We start from the raw sequence: 26647 nt of genomic DNA, 5'->3' as shown, positions 1-26647 counted from the left end.
TCCCGAATTCGATTATCTCTCGTGTCAATTTAGTCAGAAAGGACGGGAGTGATGTTTTTGGAATTTTTGTTACCCCTCCAGAGATAGAGTCCCAAGTCCAAACTCACTGTTTATGGCATTTTGCCACCCCTCAGGGGGCCTCAGGGTTAGAATTCTAAATCAGTTTTTTCAACGTATTCCAACCCAGTTTATGTTTTGTCAAAGGCCAGGTAAATCAAGGAAGTAAAACAATATGACGAGTGCAAGGTTGCTAATTGGTGACGTCGGCGGTTATGTAAGGAGTGAAGCCCCAGTGCCTTACATTCGAGTGTGGCGTGAGGTTCTGACCTAACCTACGCTTAGGGATGTCGTTTTTACCAACCCTTTACTCGACTGCAGAAAGGAAAGTATGCTGCAGAAAGTATCTTGATGTTTTATTAATTGTGACCTCAACTATCTTGGTTGGTGTCGTTTGATTGGACATTATCGTCCGAGTGACAAAATCTAAAAATACATTTTAGATTTCGCATGTGCCTTCTTTCGTCTTGATACTTTAATGTTGACTAAGTTGTGACCAAATTTTAAAACGCTGTGATAAATGGGAATCTTAAAAATCGATTAATCAGTCGGCAAACTTGTTCTAATACCGGTCTTAATTAATTTTAATCGTTAAACTCAAACGCAAATTACTCTACATGGCAAATATGGACGTAGGTGATAAGTAAAATTTAATTTGCCCATCTGAGACTGGTTCCCAGAGAAATACTTGGTTTTTCATTAGTAGTAGAGGAAGAAGGGTAAAGGCAACCCTAGGGAGACTGGTTGAGCGGAACGCCCGTCGATTGTTTAGGCAGTCACGTGACCGTGTATACGGAAATACATGGATCCTCATCAAATTGGTCTGACACTGAGAATTAACGCGTGTGAATTCCACCCAGCTCATCTAGGTAAGTCAGTAGCGCCACGTGCTTAACTACTAACTGTCTAAAAGCTGTGCACTAGAGAGATGGATGCTTGGGTGGCGCTAAATTCAAGTTAAATTGTTAAATTACTTGTCAATGTTCGTCCATTTGGGAAAGTAATATTTCTACCAAGAAATAACTATGCCCAAGGGCGTAATTGCTAATATTGCATGTTGAGCAAATTTTAATTTCAAAGTAGTAGGTATAATTTGAAATGTTATCTTTACCCGCGGCCGTACCGCGCGGTGAGGTTACTACTTAACTAAGTTTTAGAGCTTTACTTAGCTGCAGGGCAATCCGCAATGCGTTGTCTTTCTTACCATCAATCCTATCTATACTTGTTTAAAAATTCAAATAGTTGACCATGTGCATTGCGAGTTGCCTTATTCAATAAGTACAAGGTCTGTTATTTTAAGATGACACTGGCTTCGCTTACGCAAGCCGTATTAAAAAAGAAAAAAAAAGCTGTTATCAGAAAAGCTAGTGCGAGCAGTTTCCCGCGCGGGCGCTGCATCCACCGTCCGGAAGTGCAAGCCGGGAGCACACGAGTGAAACGCGACACTGACCGCGGTGACGTCACGGCGAAGAAAGTGGCCGCCAGCGCCGCCGCCGCCGCAGTGGCCGACGCAGCGCCGCGCGCGACGCACGCCTGGCATGGACGAGCGCTAACATGTCCTTCCGGCGGCTCCTGAGCGCCGTGCGCTCGGCGCGGGCCGCGCTCACCCGCGGCGCGCCCCTGGCCGACGGCCTGCTCAAGTCCTTCATCTCGGTGCTGGTGATCCTGTGCATCGCCGTGTCTTCCCCGCCGGCGGCGTCGGCCAAGCCCTTCGCCTTCAGCTTCCCGGCGGGCTGGTCGCTGGCGGGGCTGGTGGGCGGCGCGGGCGCGCGCTCCGACGCCGCCGAGCGCCGCGAGCCCACCGCCGGCGTCAAGCCCTACACGGGCCGGCGCGTGGCCAACGACACGCTGCGCATGATCTACCACCACGACCAGACTGTCGCCGTGGTGGAGCTCGGCCCTGGGAAGCTGCTGCTCAACTGCGAGCTCATCGAGACGCAGTGAGTATTCTAACGATTTGTTTATGTTTACGAATCGCGAACTAATGCAATTCTGCACAAATTATGTAGAACATTCGCATACCGTTGACCGCATTTTTTGGAATAAATTAATATTAGAAATGCTTTTGAATCGATAAGAAAATAATTTTAATATTTGTCAGAGAGGCGCCTGTTCCATTTAATTCGTGTCACCGCAGCATTCTATCGGCGATTTCCAGTTAATTGTTTTCAATTGATCTCGCTGTCGAATAACTGCCGAACTGAATACTTAGAAGGACCATCTGAAATCCCAACTAATATTATAAATGCGAAAGTAACTCTGTCTGTCTGTCTGTCTGTCTGTTACGCTTTCCCGCTTAAACCTCGCAACCGATTTTGATGAAATTTGGCATAGAGATAGTTTGAGTCCCGGGAAAGAACATAGGATAGTTTTTATCCCGGTTTTTGAAACAGGGACGCGCGCGATAATGTTTTTCTGTGACAGACAAAATTCCACGCGGGCGAAGCCGCGGGCGGAAAGCTAGTTGAAAATAAAACGCAATGAGAAGTATATCTTAGGAACCTTCAGGTTTCTATGAAAAACATTTTTTGTTGCTTAATTTGCAGTCTGCGTCTGAATATTTTTATGACGACTGAAAATTTTTCAGAGTAGAATCAACTTGGTTTATAAACATTCGCGGTCGGCAACAAGCACCTTCGGAACAATCGAGCAATAAAACAGATGCCTATGGTGTGGTGGTGGCATAGACNATGTAAAATTGTTAAGTTGATTCATACACCAAACACTACTTATATTCCAAATTTGAAGCTTCTAGGTCTGCTAGAAGTGCCTTAGAATTTTGATCATCGGTGAGTCAGTCAGTCAGTGAGTCAGTGAGTGACAAAATTAAGTAAGTTTGACCCGTTATAATTCTTAAACTACTGGTTCAAATTGAATGAAATTTTAAATATACCGTGTCTTTACAATGCCTGCATAGCTAATGAAAATTCAGCCTTCTAGTTTTATCCACAACGAAGTTACAGGCGGTCGAAAATGGCCTGAATTGCTTCGAGAAAAGGATGGTACGGCAGTGCCGCTTTTTTGCTCGACTTGGTGGGGGCACTGCCGTGCCCCCAGATTCGAGAAAAGCGCTAAAACCTACTATCGCAATTTTGTCGTCAAATCACATTCGCTCACAAATAATATCATACTGAATAATTAACAATAATTACATGCATACATTAACCGACGAAGGCTTTTCAGCAGCAGACACACGCCGCCATTAAAATTTCAGTCATTATCTATAAAGCAATCGGTACTCATTTCGCTGTGGGCTGAAGCATGCAAGTAATTTAGTATCGAAAAAAATGTTACAGAAAATCGTTTTACCTAAGTAATCATGATTGTTTTACTACCTAGAGCAGACAATATTGCACCAATTTACGCGGATTATGTCTCTTTAAATTTTCAGTAATTTTCCAACATTGAGATAAGATTACCCTTTTACGAGAAACTGAAGCTAAGAGACTGGTAGGAGAAGGCAACAGTTGTTTTGCCATGAAAGAATAGTTAAATAGAAAAGTCGACCTACGACACTGCCCTGAGGAGTCTCGGTAATCTATATTTTGTCATACACGCTTTTAGAATAGAGGTGGAAATGTTCTACGACTCGGGCAATTACTAGGAAAAGCTCAATAACGCCGATTACCAATAAAAAATGCATGAAACCGCACAATCGAAATGTCACGTGACTAAGCGAAGGTCAGGGAAACAGGGGTGATACGTTGATTATAGCCTGTGTCTGAGGTGACTCATATTAATAGCAACCTATTCAATAATCCATGATGTTTGCTATTAATGGAAAAAATACCAATTGTACTTTGTAAAAAACCTGGTTCTGGTGTTTCGAGAGATTTGGAACAAATCATTAGCTCATTACCGCCACCAACCGGCCATTGTAAAATCATTAGGGGAGGCCTATGTTCAGCAGTGGACTTCCTATGGCTGAAATGATGATGATTATGACCAGGGGATTTTAGCTAGAAAGTAGCAGGTGTTATTGAAAATCGATTTTCAAAAATAAGGAAGCTTCTGAATCGGCCTCAGAACTGCACATGAAGTCTCCATTCACTCCGCGTCGTCGCATATCGAATTGCTCATAAAATCTGACCCATCCATGGTTACAGTGCTTTAGTTGTTACAGCGCACGAGATATAAGAAGAAAAAGATACTTGATAGTTGATCTTTCAATGGTGTTGTGTGTGTTGCTTCTAGACTATACGTTTCCACACATTGTCATGCTGGTTTGCTTTTACTTTATTATTCTTTTTGGGACTTAATCAAATCCTTGATGTTCTATGGCAGTTTACAAAAATGTATTATTATAACTTAAAACCATCCATCATGTCAGATAGACCAACTCCTACATAGCTATCATGGTAATGATGTCACGGTCGACAGGGACCGCAGCACCCTTGACTGTAAATTGGTGTTACCTACATTATGCCCTTTCCTACACATTCGATCCAATAATTTTCTCAAGCAACAATGTAATTGATGCTAGAGTCTATGGAAAGCATTGGTTGGGTCAAGGTTTAAAGCATACCTTTACTTTGAAAACCTTATAATTTTTCCCTAATTCTTACCGTTTTATCGGTTAGTAAATGTAGAGCCACACCCTTTTCTTTGTTAGTTACTCTATCTTGGTTTTTATCTCGCACTCATTCCTTATTTCCGCCTCTGGGTTCCGTACGATGGCGCAGGACCACAAGTTTCTCAGTGTAGCTTAGAAGCTTGCCTGGACATTTTATGGGACTAAGTAGGTACCTACTTATAGTGATTGCCGTCGCAGTTTCTTTTTATTTTTTCGCCAATAAATTCACGTGGGAATATTTCCATAGGCTTCCGCTTGAATGAAAGTCCATAGAAATACAATTTGCATTGCGTTAAATGGAAGGAAATGACCTCAAATTACTTCAAAACTGGCTTGTGTGGCGTGAGCAACAGACGGACGTGTTCTGGACAACCATAATTTCAGTACCTACTACAACAAGGTACAAGCTACAAGGTATTACAAGTTTCCTAGATTATCTTAGGTATAGGACAAGTTGTTTCCTAGATTCATTTAGGTATAAGACAAATTGTTTCCTACTTGCTTAATGGTATATTGCATGGCATCGACGAAAGCGCTAGGTCTGAAAACATGCGTTAGAAAGGAAATAAAATGAGAAAAGACCAATATACAGCTGCGGACATAAACTTTATTATTGAAGGTAACGAAAATTCAGAATCAAAATAAGTTAGTAACTACATTGTAAAACATTAAAATGAAAAATGAGCTAATTACTGATTCGAATTGCCACGTTCGTGTTCGAATCGATTAACTTATCAGAATTACAAATCGATCGAAATAACTTGTCATTCGATAATTTTAAACATGTCATCTGAAACCGAGGCAGGTTGATGTTTATTCGCTTACAAAAACAAATACTCTAAAATTAGACTTCGTTTCATATTTTGCTAAGTATATTGCATTGGCAATGACCTCTTAAATCTAATAATAACTGGTGAAAAAATAACAATTTGAAAAGGCCCCACTTAACTCGATATTGAAAATAAATATCATTATATTAAAAATCTTCCTCTTTTGTTCAGGATTGAGCTATCTAAAGATGTGTTGTACTTATTTTATTTACTAGATCACGGAAGTTTTCAACAAGGGGAAATTCCCTTTAAAACATCCAGATCTAAATTGAACCGAACCTTGTTTATCACCGGAGAGATCTTGATCACAATTTTATTATTACAAATTGAATTCTCGTGTTTTTTAGTCATCCTGTTTTTGTGATCTCAGAAGCCCTATTGTAGAGATGTTGATACTTTTTTGCCAGTTTAGTAAGGACTCGAAGTGGAATTGAAAGTAAGCATGTCAAATCGGGCTCTTGGGTTATCAANAAACAGACGCCTATGGTGTGGTGGCATAGCATAGACAAAGCGAAACTCCAGAGTTTTAACTTTCCACATGACAGTAGAGCCACATCCAGACCCAGAAAAGTAGAATTCGAAAAAAGCACTAAAACCGGCTATCGCAATTTTGTCGTCAAATCACATTCGCTCACAAATAATATCAGTATTGAATAATTAACATTGAGTACATTAACCGACGACGGTTTTTCAGCAGCAGACACACGCCGCCATTAAAATTTCAGTCATTATCTATTATAAAGCAATCGGTACTCATTTCGCTGTGGGCTGAAGCATGCAAGTAATTTCGATAGTATCGAAAAAAATGTTACAGAAAATCGTTTTACCTAAGTAATCATGATTGTTTTACTACCTAGAGCAGACAATATTGCACCAATTTACGCGGATTATGTCCCTTTAAATTTTTAGTAATTTTCCAACATTGAGATAAGATTACCCTTTTGCGAGAAACTGAAGCTAAGAAACTGGTAGGAGAAGGCAACAGTTGTTTTGCCATGAAAGAATAGTTAAATAGAAAAGTCGACCTACGACACTGCCCTGAGGGGTCTTGGTAATCTATCGTTTTGTCATACACGCTTTTAGAATAGAGGTGGAAAAGTTCTACGACTCGGGCAATTACTAGGAAAAGCTCAATAACGCCGATTACCAATAAAAAATGCATGAAACCGCACAATCGAAATGTCACGTGACTAAGCGAAGGTCAGGGAAACAGGGGTGATACGTTGATTAAAGCCTGTGTCTTGGTGAGTCATATTAATAGCAACCTATTCAATAAACCATGCTATAATTGCTATAATAGAAAAAATAACAATTCTACTTTGTAAAAAATATTTTTCTATCTAGTATTTGGAGCAAATCATTAGGGAATTTTAGCTGAACGTAGCAGGTGTTATTGAACATCGTTTTTCAAAAATAAGGAAGCTTCCGAATCGGCCTCAGAGCTGCACATCAAGTCTCCATTCACTCCGCGTCGGTCGCATATCGAATTGCTCATAAAATCTGACCCATCCATGGTTACAGTGCTTTAGTTGTTACAGCGCACGAGATATAAGAAGAAAAAGATACTTGATAGTTGATCTTTCAATTGTGTTATGTGTGTTGCTTCTAGACTATACGTTCTACACATGCCAGTTGTGTTGCATACATTCGTGTTTTTTGGATTTGCTTTTACTTTATTATTCTTTTTGGGACTTAACCATATGCTTAGATGTTCTATTCAGTCTACAACAATGTATTATTATAACCATCAATCATTAGAGCTAGAGCAACTCCTACATAGCTACATGGTAATGATGTCAGGGTCGACAGGGACCGCAGCACCCTTGACTGTAAATTGGTGTTATATTATGCCCTTTCCTACACATTCGATCCAATAATTTTCTCAAGCAACAATGTAGTTGATGCTAGAGTCTATGGAAAGCATTGGTTGGGTCAAGGTTTAAAGCATACCTTTACTTTGAAAATCTTAGATATTTTCTTATAATTCGTCCCTTTTTTCCGGGAAGGAAATGTAGCGCCACCCTTTTCTTTGTTACTTACTCTATCTTGGTTTTTAACTCGTACTCATTTCCATATTTCAGGCTCTGGATTCGCACTATCGCGCAAAGTCACAAGTTTGTCAGTGTAGCTTAGAAGCTTTCCTGGACATTTTATGGGACTAACGTCACTCATAGTGACTACCGTCGCAGTTTCGTTTGTTTTTTCGCCAATAAATTCACGTGGGAATATTTCCATAGGCTTCCGCTTGAATTGAAGTCCATAGAAATACAATTTGCATTGCGTTAAATAGAACGAAATGGCATCAAATTACTTAAAACTGGCTTGTGTAGCGTGAGCAACAAACGGACGTGTTCTGGACAACCATAATTAAGTACCTACTACAACTATTACAAGTTTCCTAGATTCTCTTAGGTATAAGACAAGTTGTTTCCTACTTGTTTAATGGTATACATAGACATGGCATCGACGAAAGCGCTAGGTCTGAAAACATGCGTTAGAAAGGAAATAAAATGAGAAAAGACCAATATACAGCTGCGGACATAAACTTTATTATTGAAGGTAACGAAAATAACGAAAATTCAGAATCAAAATAAATTGGTAACTACATTGTAAAACATTAAAATGAAAAATGAGCTAATTACAGATTCGAATACGCCACGTTCGTGTTCGAATCGATTAACTTATCAGAATTACAAATCGATCGAAATAACTTGTCATTCGATAATTTTAAACATGTCATCTGAAACTGAGGCAGGTTGTCGTTTTTTTGCTTACAAAAACAAATACTCTAAAATCAGACTTCGTTTAATATTTTGCTATGTTGGCAATGACCTCTTAAAATCTAATAATAACTTGTGAAAAAATAACAATTTGAAAAGGATATAGGTATCATTTAATTCGACATAAATTGGGTAAATAGCCCCACTTAACTCGATATTGAAAATAAATATCATTAAATTAAAAATCTTCCTCTTTTGTTCAGGGTTGAGCTGATTAAAGATGTGATGTACTTATTTTATTTACTAGATCACGGAAGTTTTCAACAAGGGGAAATTCCCTTGAAAACATCCAGATCTAAATTGAACCGAACCTTGTTTATCACCCGAGAGATCTTGATCACAATTTTATTATTATAAATTGAATTCTCGTGTTTTTAGTCATCCTGTTTTTGTGATCTCAGAAGCCCTATTGTAGAGATGTTGATACTTTTTTCCAGTTTAGTAAGGACTTGAAGTGGAATTGAAAGTAAGCATGTCAAATCGGGCTCTTGGGTTATCAATCAATCAATCTTCTTTTGAGCCTACAGAACTAAGGTAATTGATGTTACCAGGCTCTTTATGAGACGTTTTGAGCAGACGTCTTTCTACCGCGCAAAGTTAGCACTGCCCTTTGTCCCGTTCTTTCGTTTTCTATCGTACCATTTCTATACTTACTCATGTGATCGTACTATAACGCACGTCATAGCAATCTTTATTAATATGCGTATCATTATACACGCTATCTAGACTGTGGGTAAAAGACCTTCAACTTCGAACGACAGCTGTAGATCTTGTCTAATCCACAGGAAACCCTGAGGAATACACGCATCCGCATCTTAACCGACAAATTGATGCAGGTCAGAACATGGATGCTTTTAGACCAAGCCCTAGGCTAATTCTAACTCAGACTACACGAAACGGCATTTTAATCAATCTTCAAATTTTGTCACATTGAATGCGTTCAGAGGTCTGTGGTCAGATCAAACGAACACAGCCCGCACCTGTCAGTTGCGTTCTTTACTCGTGCACTGTCAGGGTCAGCAGATCACATCAATACAAAATGTATAGAGACCGACAATGTTGTTCATACATGATACGGTCTGCGTTCACTTTGACCTGACCGCAGACCGCATGCAGTGTGGCAATCCTTTATGCAACACTTCCGTGCTAGGCAGTGATATCCTGCTAATGATTGACCATTAATGCCTGCGCGCGCGTCGGCCCATAGTTCCTTGCGAACCTTCGCGCGGAAATTCAGCGATTTAGCATTTTTCGCCCATCATCATAGCACTTTATCACTTGCGACATTTCCTTTAATACACGGTTTGTGACGCTAAAGCGCCGGCGCACGCTTCCCTGCGCGAATTGAACACGATTAAGGAGTTACAACTTCCTCTGAGATTTATTAACTTGAAGGATTTAATCGTAAGTGTCACACACTGTTTTTTTCGTTGAGTGACAATCAGTCATCTTTAAGAGAAATACGTTTTTTTGGGCCAGTTTTTTTATTTGTGTGTAAATAAATCAATTTAAATGTATTAACAATTGAGAACAAGGATAAATACGAGTAATTTTGTATTTTGATAGTTCATTATTGCGTAAACGTAAATTCTAAAATTAACTCTGAATTTTGATTTAACGCACCATTTAACTGTACTCTATTGATTCGTATCTGGTCAAAAATCATTATGAGTAACATAGGTTCATTATTGAAATATTCCATCGAGGTATCCATCAACTAAATAAAAAAATCGTAATGATTTTCACATAATTTTACAGCAAGTCAGAACTGTTAAAATTAAGTTAGCTGATCTTTTTGGTTGATAAATAATGTAAAATGATAATAATTATTATTGCGAAACAGATATGTAAATGCGTCACTCTGACATAATGTTGGTTTAAATTTAACTGAGCCCTTGAGCCCGAGGCAATAGGGCCAACAGGTCGCATCGTTACCTAATGTGTCACAAGTTCACAACACATTCACTTTGGCTGGGTTGCACCACCTCACTTTGACCGTAACTATAACGATAACCGGTGTTTTTTGTATGGAGTTTGACAGATTTTTGACTTTTGTCAAAGTTAAAGTAAGATGGTGCAACCCAACCTTAATCTTTATTCATTAGCACAGCTGCTATTTTGCATATTATCACGAAAAAATAAGATATTACAACTAAATTACACAAATCATAACGACGAAACAGAAAACATTTGAGCAGAAATTGAGTGATATTTAAAATAGTACATTGGGTCGATAACTCAATATGCATAAAACTTTCGGGTATTAGGAGATTCGTAGTAAAGAAGGTATTGTCATAGTTAAGCTGATTAGCAAGTTAGAGTCGAATGTCGATACTAAGCCGAAGGATCGTTGACCGATTAGGAAGGTTTCATTCCCCGTGATTATCTGTAAACTGCAAAACTTAAATGCATAATGTACGTTTGATATGCCCGGCCAGATGATCTTTGCAATCGTAAAATGATTAGCAATATCAATAAAATTATCATCATCATCAATTAGTATCCTATGCATGAATACGATCCTCTCTAATCAGCATTAAAAATTGTAACGTGGGGAGGACAGAAGACGAGAGTCAGGAGCTGCGTTTTGACTTTTTTTACCCGACTGCGTCAGAATTTTCGCTGATGGAAACCAGTCCGGTCTTAGGTTGAGATTTAAAAAATCCACTAGTTTTTATTAACTATATCACACAAGGTTGGTGATTTAGTGGAGGATATCGTCGCAAGGACACCAAGGACGTGTAAATCGATACCCTCCCTGAATCTTTTATGCGCGGGAGTTGTCAGTATGGGCGGAGCGTCGTGAATTATTGAGTGCGTATTCTCGATGCGTCTCTAATAACTTTCCCCTTTATTTGTAGAACAATAGCCTCAGCTGTTTGCATTCGTAATGAGCTGTCTAATCACGAAGTTAACTTTGAGAATTACACTAGTAAGCCGATCGTCTTTGCGTGGAAATATTTAGATCAATATAATTTATTGGATTTCTAAATTTCATCACCTATCATTGTGTGACAGATTTGTGTTCGGAAAACTGTTGTAAATTCATCTAGCTTTTCAACCGACTTCAAAAAAGGAGGAGGTTCTCAATTCGACCCGTATGTTTTTTTTTTTTTTTTTTTCTTAAGAAAATTCGCTAAATTTCGAGTAAATGCAGCAACAGTCAGAACATAGAGGCAAAATCTCGTAACACCCGAAACGCACAATTTTCGATTCATATTTTCGTTATCCTACATTCTAAGCTGTACAAACTTTATTATTTAGATAAAACAACTAAAAACGGACAGATTAAGGCACTAATATTATTAAAATACTATTTCAAAATACATGAAATTGTTGAATATGTGTGTACGAACGTAACACCCGAAACGATGGAATGACCCATTGGGTCGATAACTCAATATGCATAAAACTTTCGGGCATTAGGAGATTCGTAGTAAAGAAGGTATTGTCATAGTTAAGCTGATTAGCAAGTTAGAGTCGAATGTCGATACTAAGCCGAAGGATCGTTGACCGATTAGGAAGGTTTCATTCCCCGTGATTATCTGTAAACTGCAAAACTTAAATGCATAATGTACGTTTGATATGCCTGGCCAGATGATCTTTGCAATCGTAAAATGATTAGCAATATCAATAAAATTATCATCATCATCAATTATAGGCCAGTAGAATTAAACACAAAAATTGATTAAATCGGAAATAATTCCTACAAAAGATTTTTTTGCTTTAATGGCTTCATTGGTTGCCCATTAAGACTCTCCTAAGTTTTCGACTTACACGGAGTTGTGCTTAAGTGGTGGGGGCCCCCGAAAGCGGCGTTTTTTCGGTTTTCCGGTTATACCGCGTAAAGGACTTACCCTATCGAAAAGTGGTCTTCGTCACGGTTAAAGGGCACTTAATCCTGCATTGAATAAGACCAAATTCATATGTTTTGGACAAACCGTTCTCGCGCTAAAGTTCGGCAAAGTAGAAAATATACGTATAATTAATGACCCTCTCCACGTCCAATGGCTTGTTACCCACATGCTTCCAAGCCTTGTAAAGGGTCGCCTTAACCAGTGTAACCCTAACAAGGCTCACGAGTTTGATTCGCTTATCCTTGTTCGTCCCAGCCGTTCCTTAACTGCGGTTGCTGCACCTCTTCCTGACACTCTCCTGAACGACTCTGTGTTACCTAATGTGGCTGCCTCTCTTCCTTGTACCCTCCTGTACGATTGCATTGCTTAGCTATATGCCTGGTCCAAGGTTCGACGCCACAAAATCAACTTTGTACGCGTGAAAATAGTTTAAATACTATTTTCCGTGCTTGCAACATTTTTCTTTACTGCTTCGCCTCTATTAGTCGTAGAGTGATTGTATATATCCTATAGCCTTCCTCAATGTATGAGCTATTCAACACAAAAATAATGATTTCAATCAAACTAGTAATTCTTAAGATTAGCGCGTTCAAACAAACAAACAAAAAACTCTTCAGCGTTTTAATATGAACTTGTTGTTGTTGATTTTTGGCGTCGAACCTTAGACCAGGCATACGGCTAGGCAACGTAGTCATGCAGGAGGATACAAGGAAGAGGGGCAGCCACAGTAGGTAACACAGAGTCGTTCAGGTGAGTGCCAGGAAGAGGTGCAGCAACCGCAGTTAAGGAACGGCTGGGACGAACAAGGATAGGCGCATCAAGCTCGTAAGCCTTGATAGGGTTACACTGGTTGAGGTGGCCCTTTTCAAGACTTGGAAGCCTGTGGGTAACAAACCATTGGACGTGGAGAGGGTCATTAATTATACGTATATTTTCTACTTTGCCGAACTTTAGCGCGAGAACGGTTTGTCCAAAACATATGAATTTGGTCTTATTCAATGCAGGATTAAGTGCCCTTGAACCGTCATGAAGACCACTTTTTGATAGGGTAAGTCCTTTACGCGGTATAACCGGAAAACCGAAAAAATGCCTCTTTCGGGGGCTCCCACCACTTAAGCACAACTCCGTCGAAGTCGAAAACTTAGGAGAGTCTTAATGGGCAACCAATGAAGCCATTAAAACAATAAAATCTTTTGTAGGAATTATTTCCGATTTAAAAGCTAATTCTACTGGACTATTAGTATCCTATGCATGAATACGATCCTCTCTAATCAGCATTAAAAATTGTGACGTGGGGAGGACAGAAGACGAGAGTCAGGAGCTGCGTTTTGACTTTTTTTACCCGACTGCGTCAGAATTTTCGCTGATGGAAACCAGTCCGGTCTTAGGTTGAGATTTAAAAAATCCACTAGTTTTTATTAACTATATCACACAAGGTTGGTGATTTAGTGGAGGATATCGTCGCAAGGACACCAAGGACGTGTAAATCGATACCCTCCCTGAATCCTTTATGCGCGGGAGTTGTCAGTATGGGCGGAGCGTCGTGAATTATTGAGTGCGTATTCTCGATGCGTCTCTAATAACTTTCCCCTTTATTTGTAGAACAATAGCCTCAGCTGTTTGCATTCGTAATGAGCTGTCTAATCACGAAGTTAACCTTTGAGAATTACACTAGTAAGCCGATCGTCTTTGCGTGGAAATATTTAGATCAATATAATTTATTGGATTTCTAAATTTCATCACCTATCATTGTGTGACAGATTTGTGTTCGGAAAACTGTTGTAAATTCATCTAGCTTTTGTAATCTTACCTTATCTATCATGTAATTGATTAATTTATGAACCATAAACTTTATGTTTGATTGTGGGTTGCATATTGCATAGGATTTTTCAATAATGATTGCTTTGAAATTTATACAGTCAATACACAAAACTCTTTAATCCTTTGATAAGCTAAGCCATAATTTATACGCTTCTAAGTTCTATTATGGCGGCTCATAAAGTATGTTGATATGAGTAATATCACACACTTTGGAAGAAGAAGAAGCGCCCTCCAACGCGATGGTCTAGCTAGGCACCTAGTTAATTTGTTTTTTTCTTCTAACGCTCTTGTAATAGAGGCACTCATATGGCGAGTTACACAGTGCCAGCAAACAACAAGTAACTATATAACAGGTGTTGTGACCGCCACATGAAAAATTAATAAATCAATTATGTCGGTACCATGAAATCGATACCCTACAGGTGGAGGACAAAGTTAATAATTTTCAATGACAAAGCTATGAAAAAGTTCAAGTTAAATATTTTAAATCGAACAACATAAACGTACCAAAACAAATGTAGAGGTCTATACTAAAATAACAAATTCCCATTTTGAGATTGAAGAATGGATTGCTCGTGGTAAAATCTTGCATTTGTGGTTTATAACAATGTGCAATCTTGAATTTATTGCCTTCCTGAGCGAGGGTCGAGTTAGCCTATTGAGTCCAAATCATCTTTTTGTGCAGCCAAGAGTGGAGGAAAAAAATATACTTGATTATCTATTGTTAAAGCCTTTCTTAGAGGAGCTAGATGACTTTAGGATGTAGAATGTGGACATGTCAATTTGCAAAGTCCATCTGCTTTGAAAATGTTCGTTCGTTTCGACCCAATGACATCCACTGCTGGACAAAAGCCTCCCCCAAGGATTTCCATAACGACCGGTCCTATCTGCGCTGCCCGCATCCAGGTACTTCCGCGGCCTTCAACAGATCGTTGATCCACCTAGTGGGGCATGCCCACACTACTTCCTCCGGCCTGTAGTCGCCACTCGAGAAATTTTCTGCCCCAGTGGCCATCAGCTCTAAGAGCTACGTTCCCGCCCACTGTCACTTGGTTTTAGCAATTCTGGGAGTTGGAAAATGTAGTCTCTTGAAAAGTAACTTACTATTTGACATGTAACTGTCCATCCTCGCACGAACCTTGTCTGAAGCGCTGAGCGATCTTGTTTCAGACACAATGGTGGCATGCGAACGGCTCAATCAGCCGACAAAGCGGCTCCATTGTGTGCGCCGGACGCGCTAGTCTAGATCCGAGGTCTGGATTTTGACCTGACTAGCCGCAAGCTAACTCTGTGGCACTGATTACAATGTAACACGCTAAAAACGAGCAAATCTATCATATTATTTTGAACTATACGACCGTCATTCTTTCAGATAGTGATTGTGTCTCTACATCTCTTCATTTCGACCCCTGTTTTAATAAACTATGAAATTCAATGAGATTTTCTTTCAAAAGTGACATTTTGGTCAAGGCAATAAAGCGTCAAAGGTCAACAACTGCTATTACAAGCTAAAATCTAATCAAAACATTATTTTTCCGTCATCATTTCATCAAGAAAAAGGGCGTAAGTTTCTAGAAATAAATGGACTATGAAGAAGAGCTAGACACCTAGTCATACCGGTTCCACTCTCTAGCCGAATATCTCCCCTACGTGGTTATTATCGCGCGATCGCATAACACAATCGCGATCGTTACAGACATTAGACAACGTAAACGCTTTGTATGTACATTGTATGGTAAACTTAAAGCTTTCTCGCCTCTCTCTAAATTAACATGTCTAAATAATTAGCATCAAGGCATTTAAGTCAATCACGTAGCCATTAATTCAATTGTATTTAAAAAAGCTTTCTTATTTTATTTTCATTACTTAATTTTTTAAATTGATTCAGTAGATGGGCAAATATACCACCCTGCAGAAGACCATATCACCTCATCGAGAGAAGCTTTCTTTTTAAAATGCATGATTGATTAATTTAAGCACTTTAAAATGATGGTCAAGTATTCAACCATGCATTTAAATATTGAAATTCGATTATTCTTGAATCTTGAGCGTGTCGTTGAGCTACGGACCTTAAGGCTCTTCCCAAGCATTTCTTACATTATCAGCTACTTAAAACAGTGAAGAACCAAATTGTTCTAAAATAGATCACAATACGGTTCAGCTTGCATGCTCGGCAACGTGAAGCCGTGTATTGTCCGCTAATGTGATAACTGGAACGCTTTCTCGTCGTGTGCCACGCCCGTATGGAACTTCACACTTCATTTAACTACTGTTTCTTTCTACGAGTATGTTACAAATCTTGGAATACGACTCAATTTTGGAGAAAGTTCACGAGAGTGCTTTGGATTTCTTATTTTGGGTGAAGCTAAAGGGTTTTCGACGCATCTTACCTAAAATCTCGTCTAAGCATAATAATGTTTCCTTTCATAGGAATCAATATGAAATAAGTATCTTCTGTACTCGTAGTAGAGAGCAATACTTGCAGGCTGTAAGTTATTGGTTTCTATACATAGGTACAAGTCCTAGGCTCGTATGATCGTTATGTCATCTTCAATTCAATTAATTACAGAACTTTCTCTTCATCCTCCGCCTGACTCAGACATGTCAGTCGGCGAAACTTTCCTCCCTTAATCAAGTCACGTTCTAGAAGTGTCAAGTCTGGTCTAGATGCCGAGGGGAGGGGCAGCCATGATTGGATCATTGGATGATTGCGGGCAGGAATCTGACGGGGTTATGCAACGTGGCCGCGAAGTGGCCAAGAGCAACCATGTTCATTTATGCCTCATGTCATTTGTTATTAAATATTAAATTTTGCATAGATCATTGTGAGTGAAGTACATCGGCTTCTATTCACAATTTTACAAACAGCATATTTTTGGAATTACCTTTGTTACATGACAATAATAACGAGTTTATAAATATTTCAGCATTATTGCACGCGTCATGATCACGGAACAATAAAATCAATTCTAATGTTGCTAGTTATTAGTGACCATGAATGTTTTAATGTAGGCCACTGCCACTGTCAATCAATAACCCATCGCCATTGAGAACCAAGATAGAGTGGTTTTGTTAAATAATAGCACTTCTATTTCTTGCCGTTGTTATAAAACAAAGCTACTTATTACTCGTATGTGTCGTCATTTTGGTTCCTCTTGGCCAATTCAGTAGTCAAATTAAGTAACTATCTGGTAAAATTTCACATTGTTATGTAAGTTTTTCGTAACCTCATGAGCTCACTCGAACCTCTTTATCTTGCAACATTTTTTTCTGGTTTTCATCAAAAAGATAAATCATAATCATGCCTTTTTAAATCCTTCTTCATAGACTGTTTCTTCAACATTTTCGCACAATCGTGTTGATTTTCAGGAATTCAAATGCAATGCAAAACAATCTTCTCCTATTGTCTCGACTCGGCACGTTCGGAATCAGAATAAATCCTTTATCGATCAAGATTACTTACAAGATCTTAGAATTTTTAGTGTAAAGGCAAGACTAATTGAATTAAAGAATATTTACTATCGTCAGCTTTCATCGTAGAGTCACGCGCGCTTGGTTCCGTGCGGCATGCCCCGTCAAATTGCTCGCGCGATTTGCGAGGGCTAACACGTGAGCGATACAGACGGACAATCTCTTTTATTGTTACAGCACGTTTGTGATACCATTGGCTCTCTCCTCAGCAGACGATGATTCAACCTCGTCAGTTCCGTCAGACTACGTAATAATACGATGTAGAGTAATCTGAACAGTGACCTTCTGAGATTCACTAAAATCATGAGCATTTCCTTGGCTTCAGTCTTGAGCCGACAGATTTTGAAGCAGAAACGTTCTTTAATGGACGCAACTACTTACCATACAGAATCGTATGGTTGTTAAAACCAGACCAGGTTTTCTAGTTTGTGATAGGTTTGATTTTCAGGTCTTGAAAATCGAACCTGTCCCAAACTAGAGCTGACTGGTTTTTGGGAGAGTCTTGAAAAATAGAATATTCGCCTGAATATCTTGCGATTACACAAGCGATAATAGGTAGAGTCCCCGTTAGAGAGTATTACCAGACCAGATCAGTATCGGATGGCTGTCCTAGCTACAATCAGATCACCGAAATAGGTGATAGGTAATGTGATTTAACAAAAACATGGTTTTGCCAGGGTCTTATGACGTGTGTGTGGTCAATAATGTGGTTTAAGATAAACCCACGCTCTGCAAATAAATAGGAAGTTGACGATGCCGACTTTATTGAGAGATTATTATAATCATTTTCTTCCTTTTTGACTAGGGCATGTAATATCGGAAGGTTTTCAATTCCGATATTGGATTCCGATATTATATCTTAATATTGGATTCCGATATTATATCTTAATATCGTAATTCCGATATTAATATCGGAATTGAGTTCATGTGCTCTAAAATTAATATTTGGTTATATTCGTAAGAATTTTGGATTGTTTACAATAAAAAAATGATTTTAATCAAAATCTTTAATTTGGTACAAAACATCACTTTATAAAATTGAAGTAGGCTTATTTTAAAACAATTTTTACGTTATGGGTATCCATTGCATTTGGTTTTTTATGTGACAAGCGGCAAACGAACAGACGGATCACCTGATAATGAATGGTTACTGATAATGAGCCTATATGGACTAGCAAATAATTAAAGTGTTTTTGTAAAATCACAGGTATCAAACAAACTTTTACTCCTTCATTATATTACCCTGTTTTATGTTGGCGGAACGAATTTTAGAGTCATTCAAATCACGTGTTACAAAAATCGTAGAGAGTGTAAAAAATCTTGAATATGCTTGTAATTTGTTCCTTTTTGATTATCGTTGTACAACTCACAAAACCACGAGCCATCATCATCATCATCATGTCAGCCATAGGACGTCCACTGCTGAACACAGGCTCCGATGCTGATTTTCACAATGGCCGGTTGGTGGCGGCCTGCATCCAGCGCCTTCCTGCTACCTTTATGAGGTCGTCGGTTATGAGTGCTACGCTGTGCTTTCCGGTACGTGGCCTCCACTTCAGAACCTTGCTGCCTCATCGTCCGTCTGTTTTGCGTATTAAGGCAGAACCGTTGGAAGACCTTATCACAATGCTCGAAGACCTTAATCGAGTTTCCCAACAGGTAGGCTTTCGGATGAATATGGAAAAAACGAAGCTTATGTCGAATGTCCATGTTGCTCCTTACCCAGTTTCGGTTAGGAACTCGATTCTCGAGATTGTTGACAAGTAAGTATGTCCATCTCGGACAAACGATTAGCTAGGTAGTTAGATGCAATTTCGAGAAAGAGGTAAATCGTCGAATATGAAGATGAAATTCTTCAATTAGGCAGGGCACATAGTACGCAGAACTGACGGTCCATAGTCCAGTAAAATTAATGTTTGAAAGGGAGTTGAGATGTCGTTCTTTGTTGACCAAGTACCTATGGCAATTGCTAAAATTGATTTAGAACAAGTTAAATTAACCATAAATAGTAAAGATATTAAAATATTTGCAGTGGGACAAAAAGTGATAGTGAGAGACATGAGAAAATCATTGGTCTTTGCCAATCATGTACTTTGGGCTTTGTGGCAGGTTGTGGCGAGTTTAAACGCTTTGTTTAAAATCTCAATTAAAACTTTTATCTGATTCCGATATTACGATATTGGGTCGCTCAATATCGGAATTGAAATATCGGATCTCGCAGTCCGAGATTCCGATATTACGAGATTCCGAGATTCCGATATTCATGCCCTATTTTTGACCAAATGTAAACTAATAAATGAACTCAGGCCAAAATCTATCGACCCCAGAAAGAATTCAATTGGTAAATGACCAATTGATTTAATTCTTTACCAGTCAATGTATCTTGGGGAGCTTTCAAGAATATTTTAGCTGGTAAATGGAAGTTAGCTTTGTATGTAATCATAAATAAATATCTAATACTGACGACTGAGTACCTAACATAAAATCATATCTAATTTAACTTAAAATTGGTCTTAATGGCAATGGTCGCAGCAGTCAAATTGTGAAATATGGAAATCTAGCCCAAGGATGTCTGCTCGACGTGGCTAGAATCGGCTAGATTAAGAACTTCGACTTCGGTTAGCAAAGCCAACGTCAATTACGTGGCTTTTTGCTCATTAGCATACTTACCTAATATTGTGTCCTTTCGGCGATTAAATTGGCTATGAAATGCACTTGCATGGACTTGACTCTCGGATCTTGTCTAACCAGATTCTAAAACTAAACTTGGAGTTGACTGGTTGGGTTATGTAAGGATAATAAATACTAAAGCCTAAAATGTTTGTTCGTAATAATCGCGCACACTTAAGTTCATAACCGATTTTTTTGCACATTAACGGTTCATTTACTTGACATTCGACCTTGTTTATCTTTAGTAGGTACTTAAATATTTATAGTTATTTGATTTATAGAATTAGCAAACGCTACTTGATTTATTAAATTAAATACCTAGTAATTAAGTATGTCTAGTTTCCCTTTTTACGGAATCATTATCCGTTGGCTGCATTCCCGCACATGTTTTTCAATCACTAGGTTGTTGTTGACACTGAAATTTCCATTCCATTAACCTGAAGTAGTCAAGCATGGGTTATGTCCAGCTACCGACATAAATAACTACGTACCTTATGCACTTCAAGTTCTTCCGTCAAATTGTGCACTTGTACATCATCTAATCTTACGTAATCGTTCGTACCATTACTTACATGATGGGACGATGGGACCACGGTTAGCAGAATCGCCTTGACTGTGGGTCGTATGACAATGATGAATGTGACATATCGTGCATCAACGCTCGAATTAACTACTGGCGCAACCAGTTGAACTTTAACTTCGAACTCCTCCTATGTTCTTCTGATTGCGTTGCGGATCCAATGACAGTTAAACTTTCCCCCGGGACAAACTTGACCTTCTCTAGTTGTGTTTATTAACTGTCAAGCTGTAGATCCTGGTTACACAGGAGTTGCAGTGGTTGGGAACGAGAAGTAAAAATAGTTACATACTGGCGCAAAAACTTTTTTGTTTGGCAATTGACAGAGGTCCAGCATGGCCGCAAACCTAGACTTATTGTGGCCAGATTTAGGTAATTTGAGTGCACAGGGACCTCAACTTTAGGAATTCAGCCCTGTGCTGCATTATAATTTTACAGTGATAAGTATACCGTGTAGTGTTTACAAGGCAATTAAGTCGGCTATTTACAACCCAAAGCATAGGCCTTTCGGAATATTAGAAACGTGTACCATACATTCCGGAAATCGTAAAAGCAATGGCGGATACATAAAATAAATTGATTTCTACCGCAGCTTTCTCACCAACAAAGGAAATAGAAACTGCTTCGGGGTCAGATACACTAATTACTTAGCTAGAACAAAAGATCTTGCTAACAATAGTGTACAAGCACCTGTGGACTTTTACAAAGTTCGCATATGGAAACTTATTCGCACAATAATTGAGTTGTATTCTTCATGCCATTGTCGTGTGAAATGAGAATTGGTGAGAATGGAGTGTAGTGTAGTGCAGATGTGTATGTCATTCTATGGTTGAAGATTCCGGATGAAGCTCGCTTACATTCATCCACCAGATATCACTTTCCATCAGCCGAGCTAGGAGCCTAGGATGCGTGCGCGCGTGATAAAATCTTATCGACGATTTTAGACTACAAATGTTTGGGCTTATCGCGTAAAATCGATAAAATGGCGCGATAACGTGCATCCTAGGTCTATTAGGTGGGATGCAGATCATAAACTTCCCCGTTATGGGTAAAAAATAATTTCAGAAAATGGTGGTTCAAACTGAATAAAATCAGCAAACATTTGGCTATGAAGAAACATGCGATAAATTATTACCTTTTTTTCATTCATACGACGAATTAATTCACGTAAGCAAATTCTCGTTTATTGCAAAAGCAATTTATTGCTACTTTTAGTTAATCAATGTTTTTATTAGCGTGTAAGTACCTACACGAGCTATGAACATGCAATCGCTTTATTGAAAGTGTTTATTAGTTCTGCTGTCAACAACTTAGCAACAAGTTAACACATTATGTAAGTTAACTCGGACAAACTCTATCTACAGACACTGGCAGTGCTAGCACATCAAGCTCAACACTGGCAACTTAACTCTAGTGCTTTATCTTAATTACTTAATTAAAGTAAATTAAAATAAAACATAAGTCTTAAGAAATGATTGAACCTGGGACCCGTAGTCGCACGTGACAAGTTACAAAACGTGACAGTTGTAATTCCGAAATCGCCGGCCGGTGATTTTAACTTCATAAACGAAAGTTAAAGTAAAATCTAGTATGTAGGGATTCAGTTACTTCGCCTTTGTTTTGTTACTGTGTAAGCTGTGTTTACTAACCATCTATTACTAAATGTCAACATTAACCAACCGTAAGGTAGGCGCATATGACTTGCGCGAGCTTTCCAAACAAAAAGCGTTATCTCACTTTGTTTACCAACTTTGATCGGTCAAGCGGACTCGCGACCTAGCCCAGCTGGAACAGTGAGGCTCGGGTGAAAGTGAAGCGTGGGTCAACGCTCGGATGTTATAACATGTGACCTTACTGCAGCGACACTGTGAAACTGTATCAGTAGGTAGGATTCAGTAGGCTGCAGGAAAATATAGAAGGGAGAAAACTATTCTTGTTTGAACTCATTTAACTATGAGCAGCATGCAGCATCATGGTGCCCAAACATTTCTTAAGCGTGGAACAAATGCATAAAACTGCACACCCGTCGCTATGGTCAGACGACGGGTTACCTATGTTATGTGGGGCTCTCTATCAGAAGGCCTACCACTGATACATCCAAGAAAGTCCTTCTTTCTGAGCGTAGGAAAAACCGGGAAACAAATCAAACGCTACGAAACCGTTCCTTACCGAATAGGGATAGGAAAAAGTAAAAAAATATCACGTGATATTTTAATGACTTAAATATATTTTTGTTATTTTTTATGATTGAATAATAAAACAACTATCAAATAAATTTATTTGATAATTAATATAAATATTAATTGTAAAACACAATTAATATTTATATTAATTGTAAAACACAATTAATATTTATATTAATTGTGTCTCATTTCGCCTATAAATCATACCTCTTTTGTTTTGTTACAGCGATGAAGAAGACACAGCGAGGCTGCTGCGGCAGCTGAGTCGGATCAACAGGCCTCTTGGAGTCACATTCCCGCAGATGATCAAACTAATGAGTCAGTGCCAGCAGGTACTTATATGGGCTTTTATTTGGACTAAACTGATTTGCATGTTCATGTATTTTTAAAAGTCTAGTATGAAATATTAAACTACAGAAAAAACGTTCAACGATGAGTTGTGGTAAAACGAGCAAACTCCCAACTAAAATAGTTGTGATTAGTAAATATTTGATATAATAACGGACTGTTCATTAATAATAAATAACGAATTAGCAGCTACATAACGATGTAATGTTACATAAAGCAAAAATATATCGCAATAACTGTTTAATGCAATTAAAGAAACAGCAGTTAACCTGTACTATGCGAATTACTTAAAAATAACTAAACACGCGTCGCAGTCACTTACAAAGACTACTTATTATGTGTAATTATTTTTTATATGTATTGGCACTTATCAAATTACTGTATAACATTATAATGTGTCATTCGTTTCGTAATTATTGCTAAAACTAAAATACGACTCATTAAGCAACGTTTTTAAATAGATAACTAATGAAATAATTAACAGTGCGTATGATAATAATAATATAATGATTCGTATAATATACATAGATGTTTCGCATAATATAGATTTACCGGGTTAACAATATAGGTTTATTGTTTATTGATGTGGCAAGCGTTTATTACGAATTCAGAGCATGTAAGAAAGACTTCAAGGTAAACGAATAGACAAAGGCCTAACGCCTCGTAATGCTATTAGATTTAGTAGATGTTGTATAGCTGAAAATAATTTGTACAGACGATAACACATCAAAGTAAATATAATTAGTAATTTTAACAGACCAGGTGTTATGTCCACGAACGTATTTATTTATTTGCATGTTAAAGTGTAACTAGTTTGATATGCTGTCGAATATTCCTATGTATTTACGAGTAGGTAGAAAACATGATCCAATAGTAGTGACTCGTAGAGCTTCGTAGCCTTAGGAACTTTCCCTGTGCGTTCAGGGAAAATTGTGAAAGTTAATAGCATTTGCAACCAAGTTAGTACCATAGCGTTCCGACCCATATCAGCGTGTTCTATAATTTATGGATAATTTAATAACATTGGGTTAACAGAACCGTATGGTGACGACAGAGTAAAATACATTTGTCACCAACCCCTACTCTTTTCACGGGTGTCTAAGAGGCGACTTAGGGACTACATATCAAACAGAACGGGCAGCAGCGCTCTCTGAAAAACATCAATCTTTTAAACTGCGATCTCCAACCCGCCTGCCAAGCGTGGGGATTATGGCAAAACCCTCCACTATAGTGGAGGAGGCTCATAGTCCAGCAGTGGACTGTAAAGGGCTGTTGATGATGATGATGAACAATTTCTTCGCTTAGAGATGTATTTATGTTGTTTGAAAGATTTAGCAATTTTTGTATCCAGAGAAGAGGGTAACGAAAGTACCTACTAAGTATTATACTGATAAATTATATTGATTGCACTTACAGGGCAGATAGACTGCATCCCACTTAACATCAGGTGCGATTGTGGTCAAATACCTGCTTTGTTATGCGTAAATAGACAACTGTATTTTTAGTAATCAGGTAACCAGGTAACTTTTTAATTGCTCGATTAATTGGCAATAATCTAAGTCTTCGGTACCGACATTTCATTACTTTTGGGTTTTTGCTTTAGTTAGTCATGAATACTTTTGAGGTCACTTATGATTTGATTTCTAAGAACATGCAGCTAACATCAAGGTTAAACATTTTTGCAACATTCTAATCATGCAGCCGGAAAAAAGTACCGCAATTTAGAACTCTTGGAACAGCTACTAATATCGTCTTATTGTAAAGTTGCTTATGAACAATAACATTACTGAATAATACGTACTGAGTCAATAGATCGGTATTCCATGAGGTTGGAGATTCAGAGAACGCTTATTAATTAACTACGTACCATGTAGCCTGTACTTCCAGACCTTTAAAGCATTAATTGTATTAAACATTTATTTATGCAAAACTATACAAGTCGTCTCTGCAGGTACATCCATTTTAATGGACCTAAGCTTGAATCAAATGAGAATACCTAATGCTGATACACTATAATTACCTGCTATTCATTGTTATTAATTGGTGATTGACTGCTGCTCTGACTGTTTATTAATTTTGTGTTGCAGGTGGAAGGAGTAGAGGCATCGGATGAGACGAGAAGACCGTTACCAGGAGCCATGAGGGGAGAGTGGCGGCCTGAGGGTGCCGGAGAAAACGCAGCGAGAGCCCGTCTGGACGCCGGTGGTGCCCACGCCGGATTGCTCGGTGGTAGCCCCTTGACGCTGCTGCAGGGGATTATCCCTGGTAAGTGGACAAGTCGATCGCTTAAAAAGTCAAAACTCAAAATCCATGTGGGAGTTTTCCATGCATAGACCTCAAATTACCAAGATAGGTACTTTTTATTCACTTCAATGGTTGGTTACAAATGTTTCGATACTAAATAAATAGTTACTGTTGCTTACATTTCATTCTGAAGAAGTACTAAAAAATAGAGTCAGCATTTCTATCTAAATTGAATACATAGGGCATCATAACTGTCTATTTTTATCCAACTTATTTTTTTTTTTTTGTTTTCATTTTCCGATAAAAATTATGCTAAACGAATATTCCATTAACTTACAGGTACAAAATGGTGCGGCACGGGTGACATAGCTGCTGACTACCACGACTTAGGTGCCGATCGTCGCCTCGACCGATGCTGTCGGACGCACGACTTGTGTCCCACGAAGGTGCGGGCCTTCTCCCAGCGATACAACCTCACAAACAACTCGCTGTACAGCAAGTCCCACTGCACCTGTGACGACATGCTGTTCGACTGCCTCAAGGCCACCAACACCTCGGCTTCGCACCTCATGGGCCACATCTACTTCAACCTAGTTCAAGTGCCTTGCTTAGAAGACTTCCCAGCTGGAAGACATTTCAGAGACGCTAAGCAGGGCTTTTAATTACTCATTAGCGAAATAACTTTAAGCGCCATCTAGTAGCGATGTTGTTGATGTCTCTTGCACAGAGTTTTGTTGTATGTTTGTTGCATTTGAAATCCACGTGTAAATAATTAAATTAATATATTCTTCTACGTTAACATTAGTTATCAAACTGTGATATGTCTGTGCCTTTATTAATGTGTAGACGATGGCGCTCGAAAAAATGAAAACAAATAATTTTTTAATTGTATGTTAGTTAAGAAATTAATTTATTTGTTGCAATAACTGATTCAATTTTCACGAAAAAATAAACTGTACTCTAGTACTTTACACATAAGAACTATAGTTTATCAAACGACTATTTGTAATTAATTACCAAGAACGATAAATGTGAACCAAATAAAATATATTTATTTTAAATGTTTTATAAATTCGTTTTATTTTTACTAATCAGTTGTGTTACACATGCATCAAGTTACAACTCTTTCATCTTTTAAACCTCTCCCTAATCTCCAATCGTGAACTACCCTTAGCCACATATCACCATCATTATCATATCAATGTAATTAGATAGGTAAACCAGAAAGCTGCATAT

General features: G+C 38.5%; 1 protein-coding gene across 1 annotated transcript; it reads left to right on the top strand.

Moving 5' to 3' along the window:
- The first annotated feature begins 1544 nt into the window (after positions 1-1544).
- Positions 1545-26439, top strand: LOC114363513 (uncharacterized). The gene is made up of 4 exons (XM_028319252.1): positions 1545-1997; positions 23046-23151; positions 25255-25432; positions 25751-26439. The coding sequence occupies exons 1-4, from the start codon at positions 1612-1614 to the stop codon at positions 26071-26073; spliced, it is 993 nt and encodes a 330-aa protein (XP_028175053.1). The 5' UTR covers positions 1545-1611; the 3' UTR covers positions 26074-26439.
- Positions 26440-26647: the final 208 nt, after the last annotated feature.

This window comes from Ostrinia furnacalis, unplaced genomic scaffold (genome assembly GCF_004193835.3).
Source record: "Ostrinia furnacalis isolate ACB-3 unplaced genomic scaffold, ASM419383v2 OfSCF0398, whole genome shotgun sequence".
NCBI lineage: Eukaryota > Metazoa > Arthropoda > Insecta > Lepidoptera > Crambidae > Ostrinia > Ostrinia furnacalis.
The sequence above is the reverse complement of the archived record's forward strand: the minus strand, read 5'-3'. Positions and strand labels throughout refer to the sequence as shown.